At 45.2% G+C, this 20,717-nt stretch overlaps 1 protein-coding gene across 3 annotated transcripts; it reads left to right on the top strand.

The window, feature by feature from the left end:
• Positions 1-3,015: 3,015 nt before the first annotated feature.
• On the top strand, positions 3,016-16,036 carry ccdc50a (coiled-coil domain containing 50a). 3 transcript variants are annotated; one of them, XM_029827715.1, is made up of 13 exons: positions 3,016-3,313; positions 5,344-5,406; positions 7,659-7,788; positions 8,657-8,747; positions 9,212-9,314; positions 10,694-11,469; positions 11,500-11,551; positions 12,077-12,228; positions 12,411-12,455; positions 12,768-12,911; positions 13,054-13,130; positions 13,222-13,322; positions 14,333-16,036. In XM_029827715.1, the coding sequence occupies exons 1-13, from the start codon at positions 3,259-3,261 to the stop codon at positions 14,350-14,352; spliced, it is 1,809 nt and encodes a 602-aa protein (XP_029683575.1). In that variant the 5' UTR covers positions 3,016-3,258; the 3' UTR covers positions 14,353-16,036. The 3 variants fall into 3 exon arrangements, with proteins under 3 accessions (XP_029683575.1, XP_011613245.1, XP_011613247.1); XM_011614943.2 differs by having other exon boundaries at positions 10,694-11,551; XM_011614945.2 differs by lacking the exons at positions 10,694-11,469; positions 11,500-11,551 and having other exon boundaries at positions 3,025-3,313.
• Positions 16,037-20,717: the final 4,681 nt, after the last annotated feature.

Below are 20,717 nucleotides of genomic sequence, written 5' to 3'. Positions count from 1 at the left end.
TGGCGACATAAACAAGCACCTGCCATTAAATTAAGTGAAGATCTTTGCAGTCAATTACATTCTGCACGTTCCACAACATCCTGTCAGCACGCGGCCGGTGCTTCCGGAGAGCTATTTACATATGTAAACATCAGTTTCTTTAATATCATCTTATGGCATTAGGAGGATGTGACACATTTATTGGTGATTTAATTCATACTACATCCACGTTGCTGAAATCGATCCAGTGAGATTCTTTTACTGCCGTTGGGGGGTTTAAGGCTATCTTGGAGTTCAGAATGCTTCCCCACCCATTAGACACAGTACTTCCAGAAGCAAGCTGCAGGTGAAAGAGGTTGAAATTCAAAAGATGGACAATCTGTGAGTATAACTGTGATAACCAAAGACTTGAACTGACTTACGTTCACTCCTCTTTTGATTTATGGATTTGCCTTTGGCCAAATTTTCTGTGATCTGTCTCTCCAGTGCCAGGTCCTCCCTGAGTGCTTCCAGCTAACACGAGATGAGAGCAGACAGATTAAGACACATTTGGAACATTCAGGTGCTCCCGTCTACACAGGACATATTAAAATAAGAAATGCATGAAAGCGATTTAAACCTGCAAATATAAGCGTACCTGCTCCAGCTCAACCAGCTTGTGGGCCAGCTCAAGACCTGCAATCAAGAAAATGTTTGAAATCACAGCCAGAAAACATTCGGATGATGTACATATAGTCTGGGTGTTTTCTGTTTCACCTAAAGGGTCCTTCGTTTCAACAGGATCTAAACTCTTCTGCAGTAGCATTGCCAGAATCTTGCCCTCTGGGTCTGTGTCTTCTCTTGGATCAAACACGTTGTTGCCTGCACAACATGAAAAATGCAACCTCAGGCGTCACAAAACCGGAGTGGTTAACAGCGCTTGCAAGCAGCATCCTCACTGGGACTAGAACTAAAGTTACCTCTTTGCAGCACTTACCAGGGGAGAATAGGCTCCGTCCCTCCACATTAAGCACTCCCTGGAGTAGTAGCAAACTCAAAAGCCCCAAGCAGTAGTCGAAAGCTACAAGCCTTTCCATTATTGGAAGGTCCCAAACTAATGCGGCACTTCGAGCCCTCCCTAATGCAACACGGACAGCCCACTGCCTTCGGTCCATCCCTTCAATGTACCGGTATTTATCCTGTCAGGGTGCAGGAGGAGGGGCCATGTCAATGCCTGACATACTAAATCAATAACCAGGCACTATGGTTTTCATCAATAGGGCACCTTTTTACGTGGCCCGTGGACCGTCTGAGTGAAATACACAATCTGACGTTCGAGGTGAGGTCACTGACCATAAATCAGAATGAGACGGGCAAATCAAACAGAGAGAGGAATCTATTAATCAATCTACTGTTTATGGGAGTCCAGAATCAGATGTTCTTGGCACTTGCAAGTACTTTTCTTTTACATTAATTGCTTCTTTAAATAGTTACAGGGGAGTGGCTTGATAGGGGGAAGGAGAGGGTGAGTGAATTAATTCAGTCTCTAAGTGCGTCATAGGTTCTTCGGTCTTGGCTCGGGGACTGACGTGGGGCTGACGTGGGGCTGAAGGAACCATCCATCACGGTGCCCAGCAGCAGCCAACTACCCAGCGCCTCTTAAGTCACGGCGGTCTGGTCTGTGCATCAAGCAAAATCGACTCCTGTGCATCTGACTGAGAAGATTTAAGATTTGCAAATTTAAGGAAATAAATAGTTTTCTGCACGTCCTAAATATTGTAATTGCTGGCCTCATAAAAGGACCTTACTTCCTGCCCTTCAAAAAAATCCATCAGTTTAGTCATTCAATTTCAGAACACGTGACAGCACAATAAATAAAAGCTTGCCATTAGAAACAACTGTAGGGATTAATTCTTCACTTCATAGATTCAATACTCTTGATTAAATATAACTGGGAAATTGCTTTACATATTTCCAATAGTGGCTTCTCTCTCAGAGTGAAAGTCTTTGGTCTGATGCCAAGCAGAGTTTGAGGCTGAAATGTCCTCCACCAGTACAAAGACATATAAATTAGCTTAAGCCATTCATTCATTCGTTCATTTATCATCTGCTAACTGCCACTTATCCTTATTGAGGTTAACTGGTTACTCTGAATAGTGGATGAGTATGGAAGGTAGGTGGGCCCTGGTAGTGGCTGGGATAGACTTCGGTGAGCCTGCATGAGATGGAAGACAATAATAAACAGTTTGATGTCAGCTTTTTGCCCCAAGGCCAGTGGTTTTTTTTTCTGAATGATGCATATATATATATAAAACATTTTGTAAAATAGTAATAACTGTAATGTCACTTATGCTCTTAACTTTTCCATTTTAAGGAAAGACTTACATCCATGTGAATGCAGTATAACTATGTAATTTTAAAAAAAACGACAGATTTTTTTTTTGATTGGGCAACTGCAATTGGAGATGCTGACCACTAGATGGAGCAAAGAGGCCATACAATTAAAATCACATGCTCTCATTACACGTGTGTGTGTGCGTGTGCGCGGGGGGGGGGGGGGGGTGGGGGGGTCTTGGAACGGTTTCTTATTACTTGACTTCTTCAAAGAAAAAACGCGTCCTCCTAAATTTTCCTGCCCCTTAATCTTCTCTGGTTTAGACAGCAGTGTTACCTTTGGCTTCCACCTCTCGAACCAGCTGCTGCGGATGTCATCAGTCGCTGAACGGCCAACGTGGTGCGTCAAGTCAAGTCCACCAGACCGGAAGTAAGAAAGCTTAGTCTTCAATATTATGGGTTACAGTCAAGAACAAAGGCGCCTGTAGACTATTATCGGGAATACTATTGAGCTCAAATTACTATTAATATCATTATATAATTATATAAACTACATTATTAAAGTAGCAATGTTTTAGTAGTGGTCGTAGTAGTAGTAGTTGTAAACGACTGGAAGTAGTAACTTTTGTTTTGAAACGTTAAAGCGGAAGTGGCTGCATTTCTATGTCTGGTGCCGTAGGAAAGACGCGCGAGGGAGGGCACGAGGGAGGGCGCGAGGGGAGGGGAGGGCGCGAGGGATCCTGACAGGCAGCTAGCTCCAGTAGGTTACCTGCTGGACAATTAGAGCAGCGCCGCACCGAGAGAGGGAGGGAGGGAGGCCGCCGAACCGAAACTAATCAAAAGGGGCGTTTGCACCTGAACTATCAATCGGGTTTATGAGTCAAAGCGATCAATCAGCCCGCGGTTGAGCCTTCGGAAGTAACGCGGAAGTGTATTTCGGCGTCAGCACTCATTATCGGTGACAACATGGCTGAATGTAACGTTAGCATCGACAAGAAAAACCTACCTGGAGTGAAAGAGGGTAATGTTTACATGATATCTGTAGGCTGGTTTTGAAGGCAGCTAGCCTCGCATTGATCTGTCTCGGTGATAGTAGCTGGGCTAATGTTAACACAGGTGCTTCTTTCTGTCATACACTGTCCTGTAGTGTTGGATGTTAGCGCGTCTGGACTTAGATTTCGCCTGCACTGATGCGGCTGAGCCAGATTTAATGTCCCGATTTAAATCCAGCGATAGAAAGAGACATTAACAACAGGGAGAAGAGTGGTTAGCACATGACGTCACGTTTTCAGTGTTTGACTTCTGAGGCTGTAGATTATGAATATAGTAGAAGACTTTAACAAAAAAAACAAGTCCGTTTTAAAATATTACATATGTATGTTATAGAGGAAAAAAACAGGAATCGCGTTTGGGACAAACGTAGTTTGGTTAGTGCCAACTGGCCTCTTGATTTTTGTCTCCATAAGAGCTTCTGTTACTTCCATTAATGGGATTTGCTGTATCAGTAAAAAAAAAATGTGTATGAGATGCTGTGCTGGTGGATGGTTGGTTCGGACAAACGTGTGCTTGTTATTCTGGTCAGAGAAGTCTGAACGCGCAGGGCTGCAGACTTGGCTGGTCTCTGCATGGAAAGACTGAGCTGGGAAAATTCCACTTTCATCCCACGTGTCAGGATGAGTGAAACTATTGATCTGTGCACAGGACGCCTGTTCTGTCTTTCACAAACATATGGATATATGTCGGGGTATATGAAGATGATATTTAAAAGATTCTCTGGATATCATAGTCTGTGGTGATTTAATTACAGCTGTGCCACGAGGGCCATTTTAGAGGTGCTATGCATCAGTCTTACAGATTTTACAATTCATTTCCAATAGCTTTGGATATTTTGATGTAAAACAGCCGTCTGTCATAATAAGGTTTAGGGCTTATCTTGAAGGGAACCATGTGCATCTAGTTTGATCTTTTCCATCGATATGATCAGCCCAGTATCATATCTGCCCAGACTAATAGGCATCCTCCACAGATCGCATTCTAACAACTATCCACTGTTATGTGAGCTATGTATACCACCCAGACTTAATCTTTCTGGTTAAGGAGATTAAACATATGGTGGGGAGAAAAAGCGGGGTGTGCGTTAATCAGATCCCATCCCGCTCTGAGCCAGTTGGCGGCTTTGTAGAGATCTCGTTCTCATCCACACAGAATCTGGTGAAATCCAACCGCCCTTCTCCCAAATACAACCAGGATTGCTGGAACATGTGGCGCTGCTTCCTTTACTGTCCCCGGCATATTCAAGCCGGTCTCTGTCAGATTTTTGGTTTTTTTCACAGCTCTGTCTGATGACGCCAGTAAGAAAAGCAGCTGTCAGTTGCTTGAATATGCTTTTTAATGGCAGATGATAGGCTGAAAGTCTGACGAGGTCTGTAATCAGTTCGCATCATGATCGTTCTGATCCCTTCAGAATCTTTCTTTGGTTTTATTCTCTCTGAGCCGAGTATGATTCCTCCATGATGAAATCCCAGCGTAATTGCATTCTTCTATATTTAGTGTTGTTTACACATCTTTCATCTGAAGAGAAGTGTCCTGCTGCGTAGTAGAGTCCATGCGGACTACATGATGAAATGACCTTGCCATGATCCTTTGCTGTGATGAGCTGAGATTCTGGGAAAAGGATCTAACTGCATTTTTTATTTAGTTCTTTCCTGTTCAGGAAACCACCGGCATTTGATGTGAAACTTTTGAAATGATCCAAAACGGAGTCATGTCAGAACTTTTGAGTAATCTGGTGGAGGAGAAGTGCCAACGCACAGTTTCCATCATGTTTATGAAGCCTTTTCTGATTTTTCCAGTTCTTTATCTTCAGGTTTCACTTGTCTTTTTGGTCAGAAAGTAACCGGAAACACATTTACTGTAAACAAACAACACAAAAGCCGCTACTGTTTCCATTTATGGGTCTATGAAGACATAGATTTAGATTCTTGCTTGGCTGAACTTAACATTCTTTTTAAGGTTTAATCTGTGTGTGTTTTTGCTCTTTTTTTCCCCCAGTGTGTCGAGACTTTGCTGTGCTGGAGGACCACTCTCTGGCTTACACCCTTCAGGAACAAGAGAGTAAGTGTGACATATTCGTCATCCAGCTGGCCCACATGTGGGTTTTTTGCAGTCTGTTAGAACTCTCACTTCTCTGAACTCGTGGTCACGTTCCGCTCTTCTGCCTCATGATTTGTGCTGTTCCTGCAGATGAGGTGCAGACAAGTTAGTTATCTTTGTTGTGTCTACATCACGTCTTGAGCAAGTTATGTTCTTTCAGGAGGTCTCTTTAATGCCGGGTTTGCAAAATGGGGAACAATGAAATTTGTTTATCTAGTAGAGCGCGGGAAGAAATGCTTGGATCCTCGCTTTCTTTTCACCTCTGAAAAATGTTTCCTCCGGGATAAAGGACACAGCCAGAGGTCCGACCAAGGCTCCATAAACTGTGGTTCAACCGCACTGCAAACACTGCGGCTGCTGCAGATTTGCTAAAAAAGTTTTAGTGAAATTAAATGTTCTTTCATGAAGACTTTAAGCTTCATGAGATTAAACAAGAGTGTCCTGTTTGGTGATACAGCCGTTTTATACCCAGCACCACCATTTAGAGTGGCTGGAATGTATTTGGACAGTCGGCTGATAAGGCCTCTCAAAGGTCCGGTGTGGTATCGGCACAAACATCCAGAAGAGCTCAGAACACAACCAAAGTGAATAAGTGCAGAACTCTCAGGAGTGAATGGAAGCATGTTGGAGGCTCTGTGGAGTAGGTCGGCGTATCATTGTACAAAGTGATTTCTTGGCTGTGATCCAGCGTGCGCGTAGGACCTCTGCTCTAGCTAAAGCTATAACTACAGCACCACCGCCTCAGTGGCGTTAACATGGTTAAGTCAGGAGGAATTCATTCATTTTATGAAAGGGAGTAAAGACAGACTGCTTTTGGGGTCCAGGGTCTCCTTCGGAGGAACGAACAGGATTTCAACGGCACCAGAAATGGGGAAAAATGTGTCATCTGCTTTTATGTGCAGCTGGCAGCGCTGCAGTATTGTGGCGCTCGGAGCAATATTCAAACATTACTCATTTTTCCAGTGATTAATGGTGCTAGATTGCTAGCTTACGTCACCTCACAGATCCTACTGATGGATGCGGCAGGAATGTGCAGCAACATTCCTGTTGTAGCGTAACAAGGTCAGTTTCCATTATCAATACAGTTTAGTGGACTGAACTGTTGTGGTTGACTTTTTAAACTGATACATCTGAAGGATCAATGACAACAGATTCCTGAATACACTTGGAGGTTTTCCCATCCTATCCGTGTCTGACATTAATCCTTTTGAAGCCAATTGATCAGTTTGTCTTTAAATTATACATTTTTGATGTAAAATGTTTGTTTCGCCTTTGACCTCTGAGGTCACAGAAGGCTGTGCTGGGCAACACATAAGATTCTTCCCCTTTTTCCTCATTTCACATCAATAGATGGCGGGTCCAGATTTATTTTATGGCACCCTCTCATTAAGCTAGTGCAGGGTACAGCTTTATTTCAGTCAGACATTTAAAGCAGTAAAACATCCAGTTGTGGCATTGGAAACATTGCTTCATGGCTGTGTCAGCATGTTTCCCGGGTAAGATTTCTCTGGTCCACCCTAGAATAGTAAAACAAGTTCTTTAACCTACCCTCCCATTCTCTAACTCATGATCTCCTCAGAGCTGAAGAAGTTGAGGAAAAGGTCCGGTCATTTGTGCTCTTTATGAAGGAAAATGTGTCTGTGGATAACCACCTGCCAATAAATATTTTTTGTCCTGTATCACAAACCACCACAATTGATCACTGTCGCCACTAAAGAAAAAATCAATCTAAATCCCTGGACTTTTTATGAAATCGCCAGCGTGACTGAATCAGTTTCCTGACTGAAATAGAAAACCATATTGAGGCTTCCCAGGGTAAATTGCCAAAAGTAATACGGTTCTGCTCATGCGAAAGGCCGGGCCAGATGGATGGCCAGGTGAGGCGGTCTTGAGGGAGTGACTGATGTCCTCCTTGTTCACCAAGTGCTAGGAGTGCGTCATCACGCAAGCTTTATCATCTGTTATGGTCTGCGATGTGCCATCTCGCAACCTTGGAACGGCACCTCAGCTGCGAACAGTCATTTCTCAGTGACTAAGAGCGCCCTGTTTTTATCACTCGCGGCTGGAGCATCAGTGTCCCGACCGTTAATCTTCTTTTCTGAATCCACAGTCCTGCTTTTCGGGGAGGAAAGTATCAGGATCCATTCAAATATTCTAAACTCCCGGTGTTCTTGTTGTGTTGATGAGCTGCTGCTATGTTTTTGCGTCCACAGTTGAGAGCCACTTGGCGTCCAACGTCAATAAGAGCAAACTGGTGCAGAAGGACCTGCAGGTGGCCAAGAAACTGCAGGAGGAGGAGGATCACTGGGCCAAAGTGCAGAGCCAGAAACAGCACACTGACCTGTAAGTGTCAGACACACACAAACATTGATAATTAACTCTACTGTTTACAATATTAATGACTGAGATGGCTCCCACATATTGGGTAAAGAATGGGAAATATTGGCATGTTCAAGGTTGTTTACTACTATACTATAGAGTGACTTGTTTGAGTCCAACCCTGCACCCCACCTGCCAAAAAAGACTCCGCTCTGGTTAATTTAATGCATTTTCTGACTCGTAGCCCAGTGATTCCAATCCTACACAGCTCAGATAGCTCCAGAGTTAGGTTAGCACCCTCAGGGAGAGACCAGATGCTCCCTCTCTCGCTCTTCCATCCACACTGTCTCATCATCATCATTCGCCCACTCTGGCATCGGTCTAAACACACACCGATGCTGTGTGGCCGCACCGTTGGTGGCGTTCACGCCCGCCAGATTTAACCTGGAACTTTAAGAGGAGTACAGGTGCAGCAGAAGCCAGTTGGAGTGCGGAGGCTCTAAAGACGTGTAATCTTCACACGGCAGCCTGCGAGGCAGATGGTGTTGTCGTCAAGATCGTGTTGTTTAAAGATGTGATCGAGCCAAAGCAAGCTGTTGGATCAACATCCCAACGGGCCAAATGATCCTCCTCCTTCCTAAAAACTACATTTTTTCAGAATGTTTTCAGCTTCAGTCTCTGTTTTGCTGGCTAATGTGTTGCGCTCTAACATACCTGTGGGGTCATTTTCAAGTTTCAAAGGTCAAAAATCCATGATGTCATCATTTTTATAACCAAACATTGGCAGTAAAACGTGACCAAACCTGCAGCTGTTAGACAATTATGCAACTCTAATCAATCTTTCTTATGTCCTCCATGTATGCACCAACACTCCGTCCTATATGACCATCAGTGAGCGCCAAGATAATGAGATTGCAAAGGAAATACAGGAGCAACTGGTCCGACAGGCCGAGCAACAGCGACAGCAGGAAGAGAAAGATGCTGTAAGACACACAGACGCACGCAAACACACACACACCTGACTAACCAGCACAATGCTGGTTAGTCATTCGTGATTTGACCTTCAGTATTATTGTGTTATTGCATCATTTAACTTAAATAGTAATGCAGTAAATAAGAGATCAAAAGGGTCACAGTGTCTTTATTTGTCTTTATTTATGCCTTTGCCAGTGTGTTCAGCAGAGGTGTAAGATTGTAAGGCTTTCACAAAGAGTCTGACAAATATTTAACCTGGTGGACATATTTGAGCTCTCTAGATCACAAGGAGCAGGAACTCAAACACACGCACACGTAAATGAGTGGCCCAATTTTTTTCTTTTTGTTAGGCTAACTAATTATTTTCTTTAATGGCAAAGATGACATATTTCTGCTATTTTCAAATAAACCTGTGTTTGTCAGAGACCGCTCTGTGTCTGTGTGTAACAACGAGATTCTGGTGGATTTGTAGGCCATCGCTCGTAAGCTGCAGGAGAAGGAGATGAAGGAGGAACGGAAGAGACAGAAGCAGCTGGAATCAAACTTTGAAGAGGAGTACTTTGAGGATCATGGAGGTGAGGGAATAGTGTGGGTGTGGGTGTGTGTGTTCAACAGATTTAATGTATCATGGGTTGTTTGCTGCAGATCTTCTTGAAACGACGTGCGTTCCTCAGACGCAGATTCTATAGCTTTGACCCATTTCCCTCAGGATGGCAACGTTGACCCAAAACATGACTGAGAAGCTGTCTCGCTGTCATTACTGCATAGATCACCTGCTCCCTGTGCCTTCCTCTACACCCATGGATGGTGCTACCCTATCTTCCAAATGTTTGTTTTCATGTGGTATATGTGCAGGTCCCCACAGCACAGTCGAAGTTCTACACTCCTGCAACTCTACAGTTTGATGCAGCAGCATCTGCATGCAGGCTTTAGTTAAATATCTACCCTCTCTGGGCAGCACCTGTGCTCCCGCTCATCTGCTGTTCCCAGCCTTTGAATGTCAACAAAGTCCGGTTAGATCAGTGAATTCCTTTGAGCTGAGCTTGAGTCTGAGCTTCAGCCAATCTCAGGCAAGCAGGTTCCCCCACGGTACTCTTGTGATTTACCTTGTTGACTTATGCAAGTTGACACTTTGTCAGTCAGATTGTGCAAATGGACTGAAATGTACATTCTTGCTGAAATTCTTGGTTTGTTGATGATGTTGAGGACAAAATTGGTTCTATGGTTGTCCACGGGAACAAATGCTGCCACGATGGCGCGTTTGAGAACAGAGGAACAATGCTAATGCAGCATTAGCAAATGTTTAACAGTGTAGCTTTAGAAGCCGTAAATGAGGGCTGCTCATGTGGCTGTTACAGTGGTTCAGGGTTCTGACGTCTGCATGATTTGTTTAAGTAGCTGCCAGAGTGAAAGAGTGACTTCACACATGACACTTAACTGATGGAGCAGTTATTAAACTCTGCTCATTGACATCCTCATAAAACCACCTAGTGTGCAAAAACATACACATATCACTCATCCCTCCCTCCCTCCCTCCTACCCTCTCTCCCTCTCTCTCTGCCTTCTCTCTCCCCTCTCTCTGTCTCTCCCTCTTTCCCTCCCTCTCCTCTCTCTCTCTCCACTTGTTTGAGTAAATGAGGGTGTGCCTGACAAAACTCCACAGGGGTGTTGATGCTCATTGTTTGGTATTGAATAAAAGTACAATCGTTGAAGAGGTTGGAGCTCTGCGCTACCAGATGCTGATCCGCAAAGGGCCTTTTTCGTGTTTTTGGTTCCACTAATCTCTTGGTGGCGCGTGTTTGTTTTCTCTTTTGACCATGTCCATCCTCACAAAAACGATTTTATTCCGTGTTTACTAACCATCTGACCCTGCACCTTTTATGCACTTATAAACCTTATTCTTCATCTATCTGTCCACCTGCTGCCGTCGCTGCTTCACCTCTTCCCTCTTCAGCTGCAAGAGGACCCCTGGACTTGGACAAACACATCCGTCACAGGTCGACCTCCCCAGGTCAACAGGATGCTCCAAGCAGCTCGCTCTGTGATTACCCTCAGGACAATCACTCAAAAGAGCCCAAACGGAGCAGGCACCCCAGACAAGAACCTGCACCCCCCCACAGTCGCTCCAGAAATCATGAGCACCATCTGCTGGACGAAGGAGGGTGGAGCAGTCATGGAGATCCATACTCGGAGCAGTTGCTAACCTCTAGAGGCAAGCGTGGGGACAGGTACCAAAATTATGAGCCCGCAGAAAGTGGCAGATCCAGAAGCCACTGGGATGAGGATGCAGAGAAGGTCGTGAGGAGGAAAGAGAAGCCAGTCAGACCACCTCCACCGCAGAGCCCCCGAGAGAGAGACAAGGGCTGGGACAGGGAGTATAAGCAAGAGAGGGGGCGAGACCTGGAATGGGAGCGATACCTGGCAAAAGAACAGCGGCGGGACAGGGAGCAGAATCACAGGCAGGCAAGAGAGCCTGGAAGGGATGGGGAAAGACCCCGAGAGAGAAGACACAGCGGGGACAGACAGAGACAGAAAGACAGAGAGAGGGACCGAGCAAGAACCAGGAGCAGGGAGAGAGAACTTGAGGACTACAGGCACAGCAGTAGCTCATCGAGGGAGGCCAGGGCATCATGGGAAGAGGAAGGAGACGATGGCGAGAGGGAGAGAAGCACCCGGGGCCGGCAAAGAGTCCACCCCAGCCCTGAAGAGGTGTTTGAAGAAGAGAGAGAGGCCACCAGAGAGGTGCGGGACACCCGACAGGGGGAGGGCAGCAGCAGGAAACGCAGTCACACACACCCCGACAATGATGCAGGTACCACCAAGAGCCCATCTCCGGGCTCCGCAGCAGGGTTGTGTGTGGTGTGCTGGAGGTGTTTGTTGCTGTGGAAACCTCAGGTGGCGGGTTGATCTGAAAGAGCACTAATGACAAATAATAGCCTGTTGTTGCCAACGCTGATTTCTGATGCTGATTGTGGGAATCGAATCTGCTTCTGCTGTGGGAGGCGCTCGCTCTTGCTTTGTCTGCTGACACCGCTCATCGCTCCGACTGCTGCAGTTCACTCCTTGAACGGGCTGTTTTTGGTTTCCTTTTTGGGTCTTAAAGAAATTTTGGCATTCATAGAGGGCTTCAGCACTGAAAATGATCCTCTGCAGCCCTTTAAGGTGCCCTCTTCTATCAGTCAGAGCATTGCTTGATCGTGTGAATCAGTTTCATACTAAACAGGCATCCGCTCAAATCAGAACAAACTAAATTATAGCTTTAAATTCTGACCCGATTTGTTAAGTTTCCTCAGTTGCAAATGTAATCTGTGTTTTTCCTGCACATAAACGCCTGCAGGTCGCATAGTTCACCGGGGAAGTGGAGCGGTGGTGTCAAAGTCGGAGTTTGGGCTGGATGAGACCACCAGGGGGATGAAAAAGCTCGATCTGACCGACCAGGAGCTCAAGGACTTGGAGGTGGCCAGAAAAATACAGGAGGAGGAAATCAAAGTGAGGAGACGCACCATCTGTTGTTTGTTTACCACCCGAGCATGTCAGCACGGTTGAACAGTCACGCTCGGGCACAACTCAGATAAAAGAGCATCCGAACTAAACATGCAGCAACTTTTAAAGTGTGCATTTATTTCTTCATAGTGGGCGAACTGTGACGGCTTCTTTTCTTGTGATTCCAGGCCAGCAAGTTGCACGAGCGCGCAGCCCAAGTGGCCCAGGATGAGGTGAGTGGACACCAAGTCTGGGAGCATAACTAGCTCCGTCTGGTCCCCTTTTATATCCTTTCATTTCCTGACGTCTGCCCACTTAAATGACTTTTCAGTTGTTTACCCTCAGTGTTGAGCAGGCTCCAAACTGGACCGTTCCTGTCTCAGCGTGCAAAAAAACTACTTTGACCTTTTAGTTATGTCATTTTTTTTAAAAATTTTTTCAACATGTGTGGTTGTGATTGCCAGGACACGTGAATGAAAGACAAACGCACTGATTGTGTTGCTCGGTAAAACAGAAGTTGGTGGATGTTCTGGTGTCTCGGGCAGGAAATCGCCCGGCTGATGATGGAACAGGAGAAAAAGGAGTACAAAAAGGTCAGAGAACGGGAGAAGGAGCGGGAGCGGGACAGAGAGAGGGCCGCCATGGAGAAGATAGCGATGGAGAGGAGGCGGCACGAGGGAGACTACAGGGTAATTTTCCACAAGCGGAGGTTATTTAATGTGTGCTTCAGGGCGAAATGTTTGTGCCATCTTTGACCTCACATAAAAGTGTTTTTCCACTGTGGGAATGGAACCATAATTTTGGGAACAATGAATTTCTGTTGGTTTTCAGCCCCATTCGGAGGACGTGGTCCGGCCCAGAACTCGAGATGAGTTTGAACACCAGAAGAACCACAATAAGCCTGCCAGGTAGCCAAATCTGCATGCGTGGAACAAATATATCCACTGACAGGAAGCAGGAACCGCAGCTATTACTCTCTTTCCTGTCCTCCTCTGTCAGGCCTGCTCAGCCCCGGGTGCACGACTATGAGAATGTGAACCCTTATGGACATTTAGATCACCCCCCTCGAGCCCCCACCAGACCTGAGGCTGCTAACAAAGGTGAGCTAGAATGACTGTCTTTATCTTAGCTCTCACATTTCCCACAATGCATCAGTCTTGATATATTCATTAAGAATAAACTGAAGAGTATAAAAAGCTTGTGACTTTGTCCTAAAGCAAAGTTTTTGCTTTTAGGGTCCAACACTTTTTTTTTGTCCAAAACCCAAACATAGTTCTGGTTGGTTTAGAAGGGGAGGAATTTCCTGCTAGCTTTTTTTCATTAGCACCATAAGTTGAGCCCAAAAACATTCGGGTTAAGAGTTTTCCATCTGTCTGCACATTTCTTAAGTCAACATTTTAGATGATTTCAGGGGGATCTTTCAAGGATAAAATGACCAAAAATAAGACCAAAAATGTAACCTTGCTATAAACTGACTTAATTTAATGTATTTAAACACGCCGAAGGCAAGTGGCATTCATTCAAGTACATTTGGTTGGCTTTAAATCCTGAAGCATCAGCACTTTTGTGGCGCGGTTTGACGTCACGTCCCCATTTTGGTCCTGTAGGTCAGTGAACGTCAGCTGTTCATGACCCTTTTACACACAAATGTAGACCACCACCCTTTTTTTTGCTGCAGATCTTAATAGAGTGGAGCACTGATGAGGATGCAGCAGAGCAGTGTATATAATATATGCTCCCTTCTGCATCACTGCCAAATTTAAAACTGCTGTGACTGCAGCTAAAATGTGCAAGATGAGGCTATAAACCTGATTAGTGGCGGGTGAAAGTACTTGAGTTTGTTCAGCAACTTTACGCTGCCAGTTTAGTCTCTCTTTTTTTGCTTTACATCGGCCTTGTAAGGAATAAAAATCAGTTTTCATGAACTCTTTTGGGACTGTAAAAGCTTCAGTTAAGCGTGGAGTTGATGCCTCTTTGTTACCTAAAGCTGCGCTCAGTCTAGCAGGTGTCGGCGAACCACGAGGAAGAAAAGGCGCCGTCTGAAAAGCGCAGCAGGACTTTGTAGCGAGTGTGGAGCTGCTGATGGATTTCTGTCTCCTCCATCTTTCAGGTGCCTATTACAAGCGGTGACTCAGGCTCTCTCCCCCCTGCAGACGGACTGTCGCCCCCCTCATCCTACTTTTGTTTTAATTTATCGTTGTGGCTTCAGCCATCGGCTGCCCATTGACCAAAAGCCTTGGGACCATCTTGAAATTGGCACTGGGATTTTTTTTTAATTTTTTTAAACTGTCTGAGAAATGGTGCTGCTGATGCTGTGCTGGACCCACACTCATCACCGATCTTTTTTTATTTTTATTTTTAAGAAAAAAAAAAACATATTTGTGAATTGAAAAGACGCAGGGAACAACGAAACATCGGCCTTCCGGCCTGATTCCTGATGTTGGCGGTTTAAGAAGGTGCATCTGCTCCTGATGAGACGTGCCTGTCTGCTCCAACACGGCCTCTGAGGTGTCCTGTGCACCAGCGTGGCAGCTGTGCATCTGTGCAGCTGTGCTGCGGCTCGGTGCCCGTGTCACACGGCAGCCACATCAACGTGCCACTTTCTGTTGCTGTATTCCGTCAAAAAAAAAAAAGCCTTTATCGAGATGCTGGTAGTTTTGCCCACCGAGGAGGCGGAGCTTCATGAACTCTGACTTTAGATCAGCTGTGGGTCTCTCTCTGCTTTTCGGGGTCACTTTTTGAACCCCGTCGCGCTTAAATTAAAAATAAAAGATGTAATCGGTAAATTTCTATGTGCATGTTTACTGAGAGTGCACAGCTCTGTACATGCATTTCAGATCTGCGCTCAAGCCACAAACGGGAAGCTGTTATCTAATTACCTGCAATCTGTCCCTTTTCTTCAAGCCCCATTTACAAACTATAACCGATCCATAGAAGCACCGGAGTAAAATGCATGTACATTGTTCGTCCGTGTTCGTGTTTGTGCTCGAGCATACAGCACAAATGTGGTGGGATCAGTCCTCTTTATTTAAATGCAATTGTTTTATTTTTTTTTTAATGCATTTGTTGCAAAGTTTTGTCGACAGTTGTGTAAAATATGATTTTCACTTCAGATATTTTATCCTATGTTCTAATAGAAAGGGAGCATTTTGGTTTTTATTTTCCTCATTTGGTCTTGTCCATACAGCCCAACGTTCCTGCAAGTCCTACCAGTGATCCAGTGAAGGCCAACATCAAGTCAGAAACCTGGTGTTTTTGCTGTTTCTGGATCCATTTAATTGTATTCACATTAAATCCAAATTGATCAAGATAGTTCAGGTTTAACTTAACCCACCAGAAATAATTAAGCTAAGGGAACATTTGACTTCTTCCATTCTTGCCCCGATCAATGTTGCCAAAATGATCAATCGCTGTCCCTCCCTGTCCAGGCTGTATTGTATAAACATGTCTGTATCACTGAGGTCAAATTGATGTGTTTTGTGTTAATTGCTGGTGACAGAACGTGATTTGTGCCATATCTTTGTCCTATTATTTTTATTTGTTTCAGGGATTTCAAAGTGGCAGGGGTAGTGGCTGTAGCATCCACTGAGGTGATAATTTATTACTGCAGAGCTCCGCCTGGTGGACAGTTGAAGGTAGTGTAAAAAGACTGACGTGGGACGTTGCCCATTAGGCATGCTGGAATCAAGTGCTGGTTACTTTGAACATCAAATGTTTTATTTAATTCAAAACCTGTGTGCAGTCTTATGAATCGACACAATTGTTGGCATTGCTGTAACAGCTGTACAATAAATTAAATTGCTTTTACATTCAACATGTCAGAGTACAATAATTAATACAAATTCTGATGTTTTAAAGGGGTTCCGACTTCAGTTCTTTCACAGGAAAAACCCATCTTAGTTATTTCTTTATCATTTAATTGCTAGTACATAATTACTGTCACCTGACCACAAACGGTTTACCTGTACTACAGGTTTTTGCTTCCAATTTAGAAAAAAACTACCCACAGCAGCAGAAGGCATTTACATGCTAAATTTAGCAGGTTGACCTGTTATACAAAAACACACATTTCCAGGGGGTTTTTTTGTCTTGCACCTACAAATAATTATTCTAATTGTGGCAATTACCACAAAACTAGCGGAGTAAGCCTGACTGGTTTATTCACATGTGCAAATGAATCAAATACTGACCATTATTTTTAAGACATGATCACACTCGGTTCGCCTCGGTCATCGCCTAGTTAATGTCACGATGCGTTCAATGCTCGGCATATTTAATAAATCAAGCCCTACTCAGCAGTACAGAGTTACACCCATAATGTGCTAACGGCAAAGTAGAGCTGGTTCACCGACATACCAAACATACTGATGCTCCGTCTGCATGTGGTAACACCGCTGCCATACCCTCAGTGGGATATGTCACAACCTGGAAGCCGCGCTGTTCCCCCACAAACCAGGAAGGCTTCGTGTTCTGATGCGTCGTCTGACCTTTTCAGTATTTCACCAATGAAACCCAATGAAGCACATTCACCCTGAAAACTGCAGCAGGTCTTGAATTGGGCCTTCACGCACGGTCCCCTGCCTCTGAGCGTGGCCATGCATCACACGCACGACCAGAAACAATGACTGAAACTTTGCGATCGAGTAAACTTCCAGGCAAAGTTTCCAGCTGAGCGTGGGACTGAAAGGTGCGAGGAAAAGGCGCCTGTGGAGAGAAAGGACACGTGAATATGGCAACCAAGTGCGCGTGGGCGTACAGGGCTCAGTGTTGGTGCATTACAAAAACAAGAGACGATCCTGCCGCAAACCCGTGCAAATATTTATTCCGGGTTGTCCTGGGACATCTGACGGCGATTTGGACTCTGCCTAAAAACGCAGATCAGCGACAACGCAAACAAAGACACTGCGGCGCACTCGTGCCTCGCACTTTCCTGGTCCGAGCGTCTTATTGAGGATCGTTTGTCCCTCTGACCGGGCCGCTGTGCCAAACAGCTGCTTCTCCCGAGCGCCTGTCGCCCCGGTTCAGAGCTTTTGATTGTTGGGACGTTTTAGTAAACCTACAGAGCCTAAAAGGCCCCCTGGGCAGAATGGTCCCGATACACAACGCACGGCGGTTTGAGGCGGACGAACTGCGTCCCGAGTTGCTCAGAAATGCGCGCTGCGTTACGCACGGCTCTGTGGGTCTGCCGCGGCAGGTGTTTGCTCTGGAACACAACTGAGAACACTTAAACGACAACAAAGTCGCAGTGAGGGAGGGCGCGTACCTGCAGGTAAATGGACTCACCTGTGTGATCCGCCGGCCCGTGGCTGCTGCGTTCACGGCACCGTGTGAAAAATGACCGTGACGACTGTTGTTCCGCGTCTACCTGGCAGGTAAAGGTGTCTATCACCTGAAACACGCCGTGTTGAGACACGAAGGCACACCCACTTATGAGAGAGCGAGAGAGGGCGGAGGCGGGTGATCTACACACGTCAGGATTTATGTTCCTCTTTGCATTGTTACTGTCGATAAAAGCTCCGGCCACTTTTAAATAAGAAAGAAAAAAATGTAAAAATACCCGCCTGTCTTTCCCGCCCCCTTTTTCCTACCCGGAGAGCATCAAGAAAAACCAGTAGAAGTGGGAAAACTAAATCATCTGATTACGAACCGAACGACCCCCCCGGGTCTATTTGATGCGTAAAAACGCTGATCTCAGTTTCTTTAATAACGCGCTCGTGACACAATTAATTGTTTCAGGAACCCCGCCTTAAAACCCGCACTGACACTGTTGTGTTAGCGGTGACACACCTTCCACCCCCCCTCGACACCCGTCTGGCCAATGCGCTGAACCAACCGGTGGAATTTAACCGCATTTAAAGGTCGAGGCATTCGCCTCCCTGCGCGTCAGGGCTGAGGACGAGGCGGATAAAATGGAGACCTTCTGGGGAGTGTTCACCGTACTTTGAAGTCTGAATTGCAGCCAAAAGCAAACATTGTCAATGTGAGCCATAAGATGGGAGCGGGCCGTTTGGCCCCGGGCGGCTGTCACCTGGGCCCGGTACAGGAATGACACCAGACTGGTTGAGCAGTACCAACTCGGCCCATTAGCGCAGGGAGTCAACCTTGTATCTGTGCCAATCCGCAGGTGTTGTGTTTAATCTTGCACCAGCAGATCGAGAGCTTTTATTTTAGGAAGCCGATTAAAAGACACATTTGAAATCGGATGATGCAGCCCGCGCGGGGAAACCAACTGCAACAATGGCTGTTAATTACAGGTTTCACCGGGGTTCGATCCTGGGTTTAAGGCCACAGTTGATGGTTGTTGGCACAAGCACATGGAAGACATTCGTGCATTTCAGAGAAGGGGGTGCATTCATTCGTGCGTGATGGTTCATTGTCTGACGAACGACATCGAATAACTTTGGTTTGATACAACTAACTGGTTTGGAGTTGCGTTGAGGCGCAACCCAGGACACGAGATCCAACCCATAAATACCAGGAACTTCATAATCCTGGCTCCATTAAAAAGCAAAAACACATTTTATATCACCCTTTTTAAAAGTCCATTTAGCATTCCAAATACACATTTTTGTGTAGTGATTGAGAGTTTATGGTTTTATTTGTAGCTCTGAGACATGCGGGCCTTTGATTTCTGTTGTTAAATGTTCGATTTTTAATTACCTAGGCTTCACAAGACTATTTCTGAAGTAAATAGTGCCAAATTATGCACAGTAAGTGAAGAAAAAGGCCAAATGAGATGGCAGCTTTGAACAAATTAATATTTTCCAGCCTGGTTTATGCAGCGGTGCCAGTTTGCACGAACCAAACAAACTAAAACAATTATTCACAATCATGGTTACAATCTTGTTTAACTCCTCTCAGAGCCTTCATGTAATCCCTGCATGGAGAACTGCTTTTCCTGCCTGTTCAGCCATTCAACCCTTGCAGACACAGTCGCGCATGACATTAAACCTAAACCTTTCGACTCTTCTAATGGACAGTTGATTGGAGACAGGCGTAATATTTAAACTGAACCATTCAGTCAATGGTTCTCGTTGGTGCTTTACCAGAAAAGGCCGCTGGGTGGTGCTCGTCTCCCCATCATCGTGCTGCATTTTGGCCCAGGAATCACGCACAAACATTCACAAGAGAAGCAGCAAATATCGTAACAATCGTTGTGCTTCCAAATGTGTAAAAGGAAACCATTATACTAACATGAAACCAGGGAGCCGCTGTATTCTGGTGCTGTTCTCTGTAAATACAAAATGAATGAGCACAGAGTTGAGACACAAACACATGAAACCACTCGGACAGTTGACACTACTGAACAACAACTGAAGGAAAACCTCATCTTACCAGTTTTTATTTTGACAGAGTATCCTGCCCCCCCGCACACACACACACACCCACACACAAAACAGCCAGCCGTTTTCCTGCAATCAGGACTTTTCCCGACACTGGGATGGTTCCTTCCTTTCACACATGCCTTCATTTTACTCAAAATAATGTGTTTATTTTAGCTTGTTACAGCTGCTGCTTTCCGTGCAGTGGGCTTGGATGTATGGATGTATGGGACAACTGAACACCAAAGAAAATGTATTCTTCTGTTTCCTGAAATTTACTTTATGCATTTCAATTTATACACAAATGCAATAAAGGAAACAAGAGAAGAACCTCTAAAGTCAAAGTTTAAGTCAGAAATAAGCCCGGAGAAGTAATCAAATAACTGCTCATCATTTTCATCTGCCAAAGCACAAGAAATAGGGGACTGAGGGTCTATACAATCTCATACACACACTCTGCAGTTAGCAGAGATACTCACTAGCATTTTACACAGGGATACATTTAATTTTTAATAATCACAATTGAAAGGGTGAAATCGTGTTTACAGTGAGAGGCTTCATCGACACACCTTAGCTCATGCAGGATAAATGAAAACTCTGACCTAAAATAAACTTATGAGGCGTGTCCTTAGTTGAGCATTATTCTAATCAGTCGATCGACTTGTTTGTCCATAGAAAACAGACTGAATGGATTCATTGTAATGCTAAAGGGGTAGTTACAGTGAGAAAGAGATACTTGCCAACAATTGTGATACAATGCCAACAATTGTGTGCACAGTAACAGCTTATTTATTCTAATTAAGTTTGTGGCTGCAATACCCACACCCGCCCCCAGGTGGCGACCCGTTTTATTAAAGTGGCGGTAAAGTCTCGCGCTGAGTGAGACAACAGAGACTTCCTGCTGATAAACCCCTCATTCAACCAGCCCGTCTTATTTGTGTGTGTGTGCGCGTGTGTTTGTGTGTGTGCGTGTGGGGGGGCTGGGGTTAATGATGAGTTCCAATGCAAGAAGAACACACAAAGAAAAAGTCCGCTTCTCACATGAATCGAAGGTAATTTAGAGTGTTAGGTGAGAAGTGTGTGCGTGTGTGTGTGTGTGGTGGGTGGGGGGGTCCCCGACGGCCCCCTGCAGCTCCCCGCTCGGCTGTTCTGAGGAGCAGGGGCGCGATTGTT

This window comes from Takifugu rubripes, chromosome 20, assembly GCF_901000725.2.
Source record: "Takifugu rubripes chromosome 20, fTakRub1.2, whole genome shotgun sequence".
NCBI classification, from domain to species: Eukaryota; Metazoa; Chordata; class Actinopteri; order Tetraodontiformes; family Tetraodontidae; genus Takifugu; species Takifugu rubripes.
The sequence above is the reverse complement of the archived record's forward strand: the minus strand, read 5'-3'. Positions and strand labels throughout refer to the sequence as shown.

Coding starts and splice junctions, on each gene's coding strand:
- ccdc50a (XM_011614943.2), top strand. CDS start 3,259: ATGGCTGAATGTAACGTTAGCATCGACAAGAAAAACCTACCTGGAGTG. Junction 8,748..9,211: donor AGCAGGAAGAGAAAGATGCT/GTAAGACACACA, acceptor GTGGATTTGTAG/GCCATCGCTCGTAAGCTGCA. Junction 13,323..14,332: donor ACCTGAGGCTGCTAACAAAG/GTGAGCTAGAAT, acceptor TCCATCTTTCAG/GTGCCTATTACAAGCGGTGA.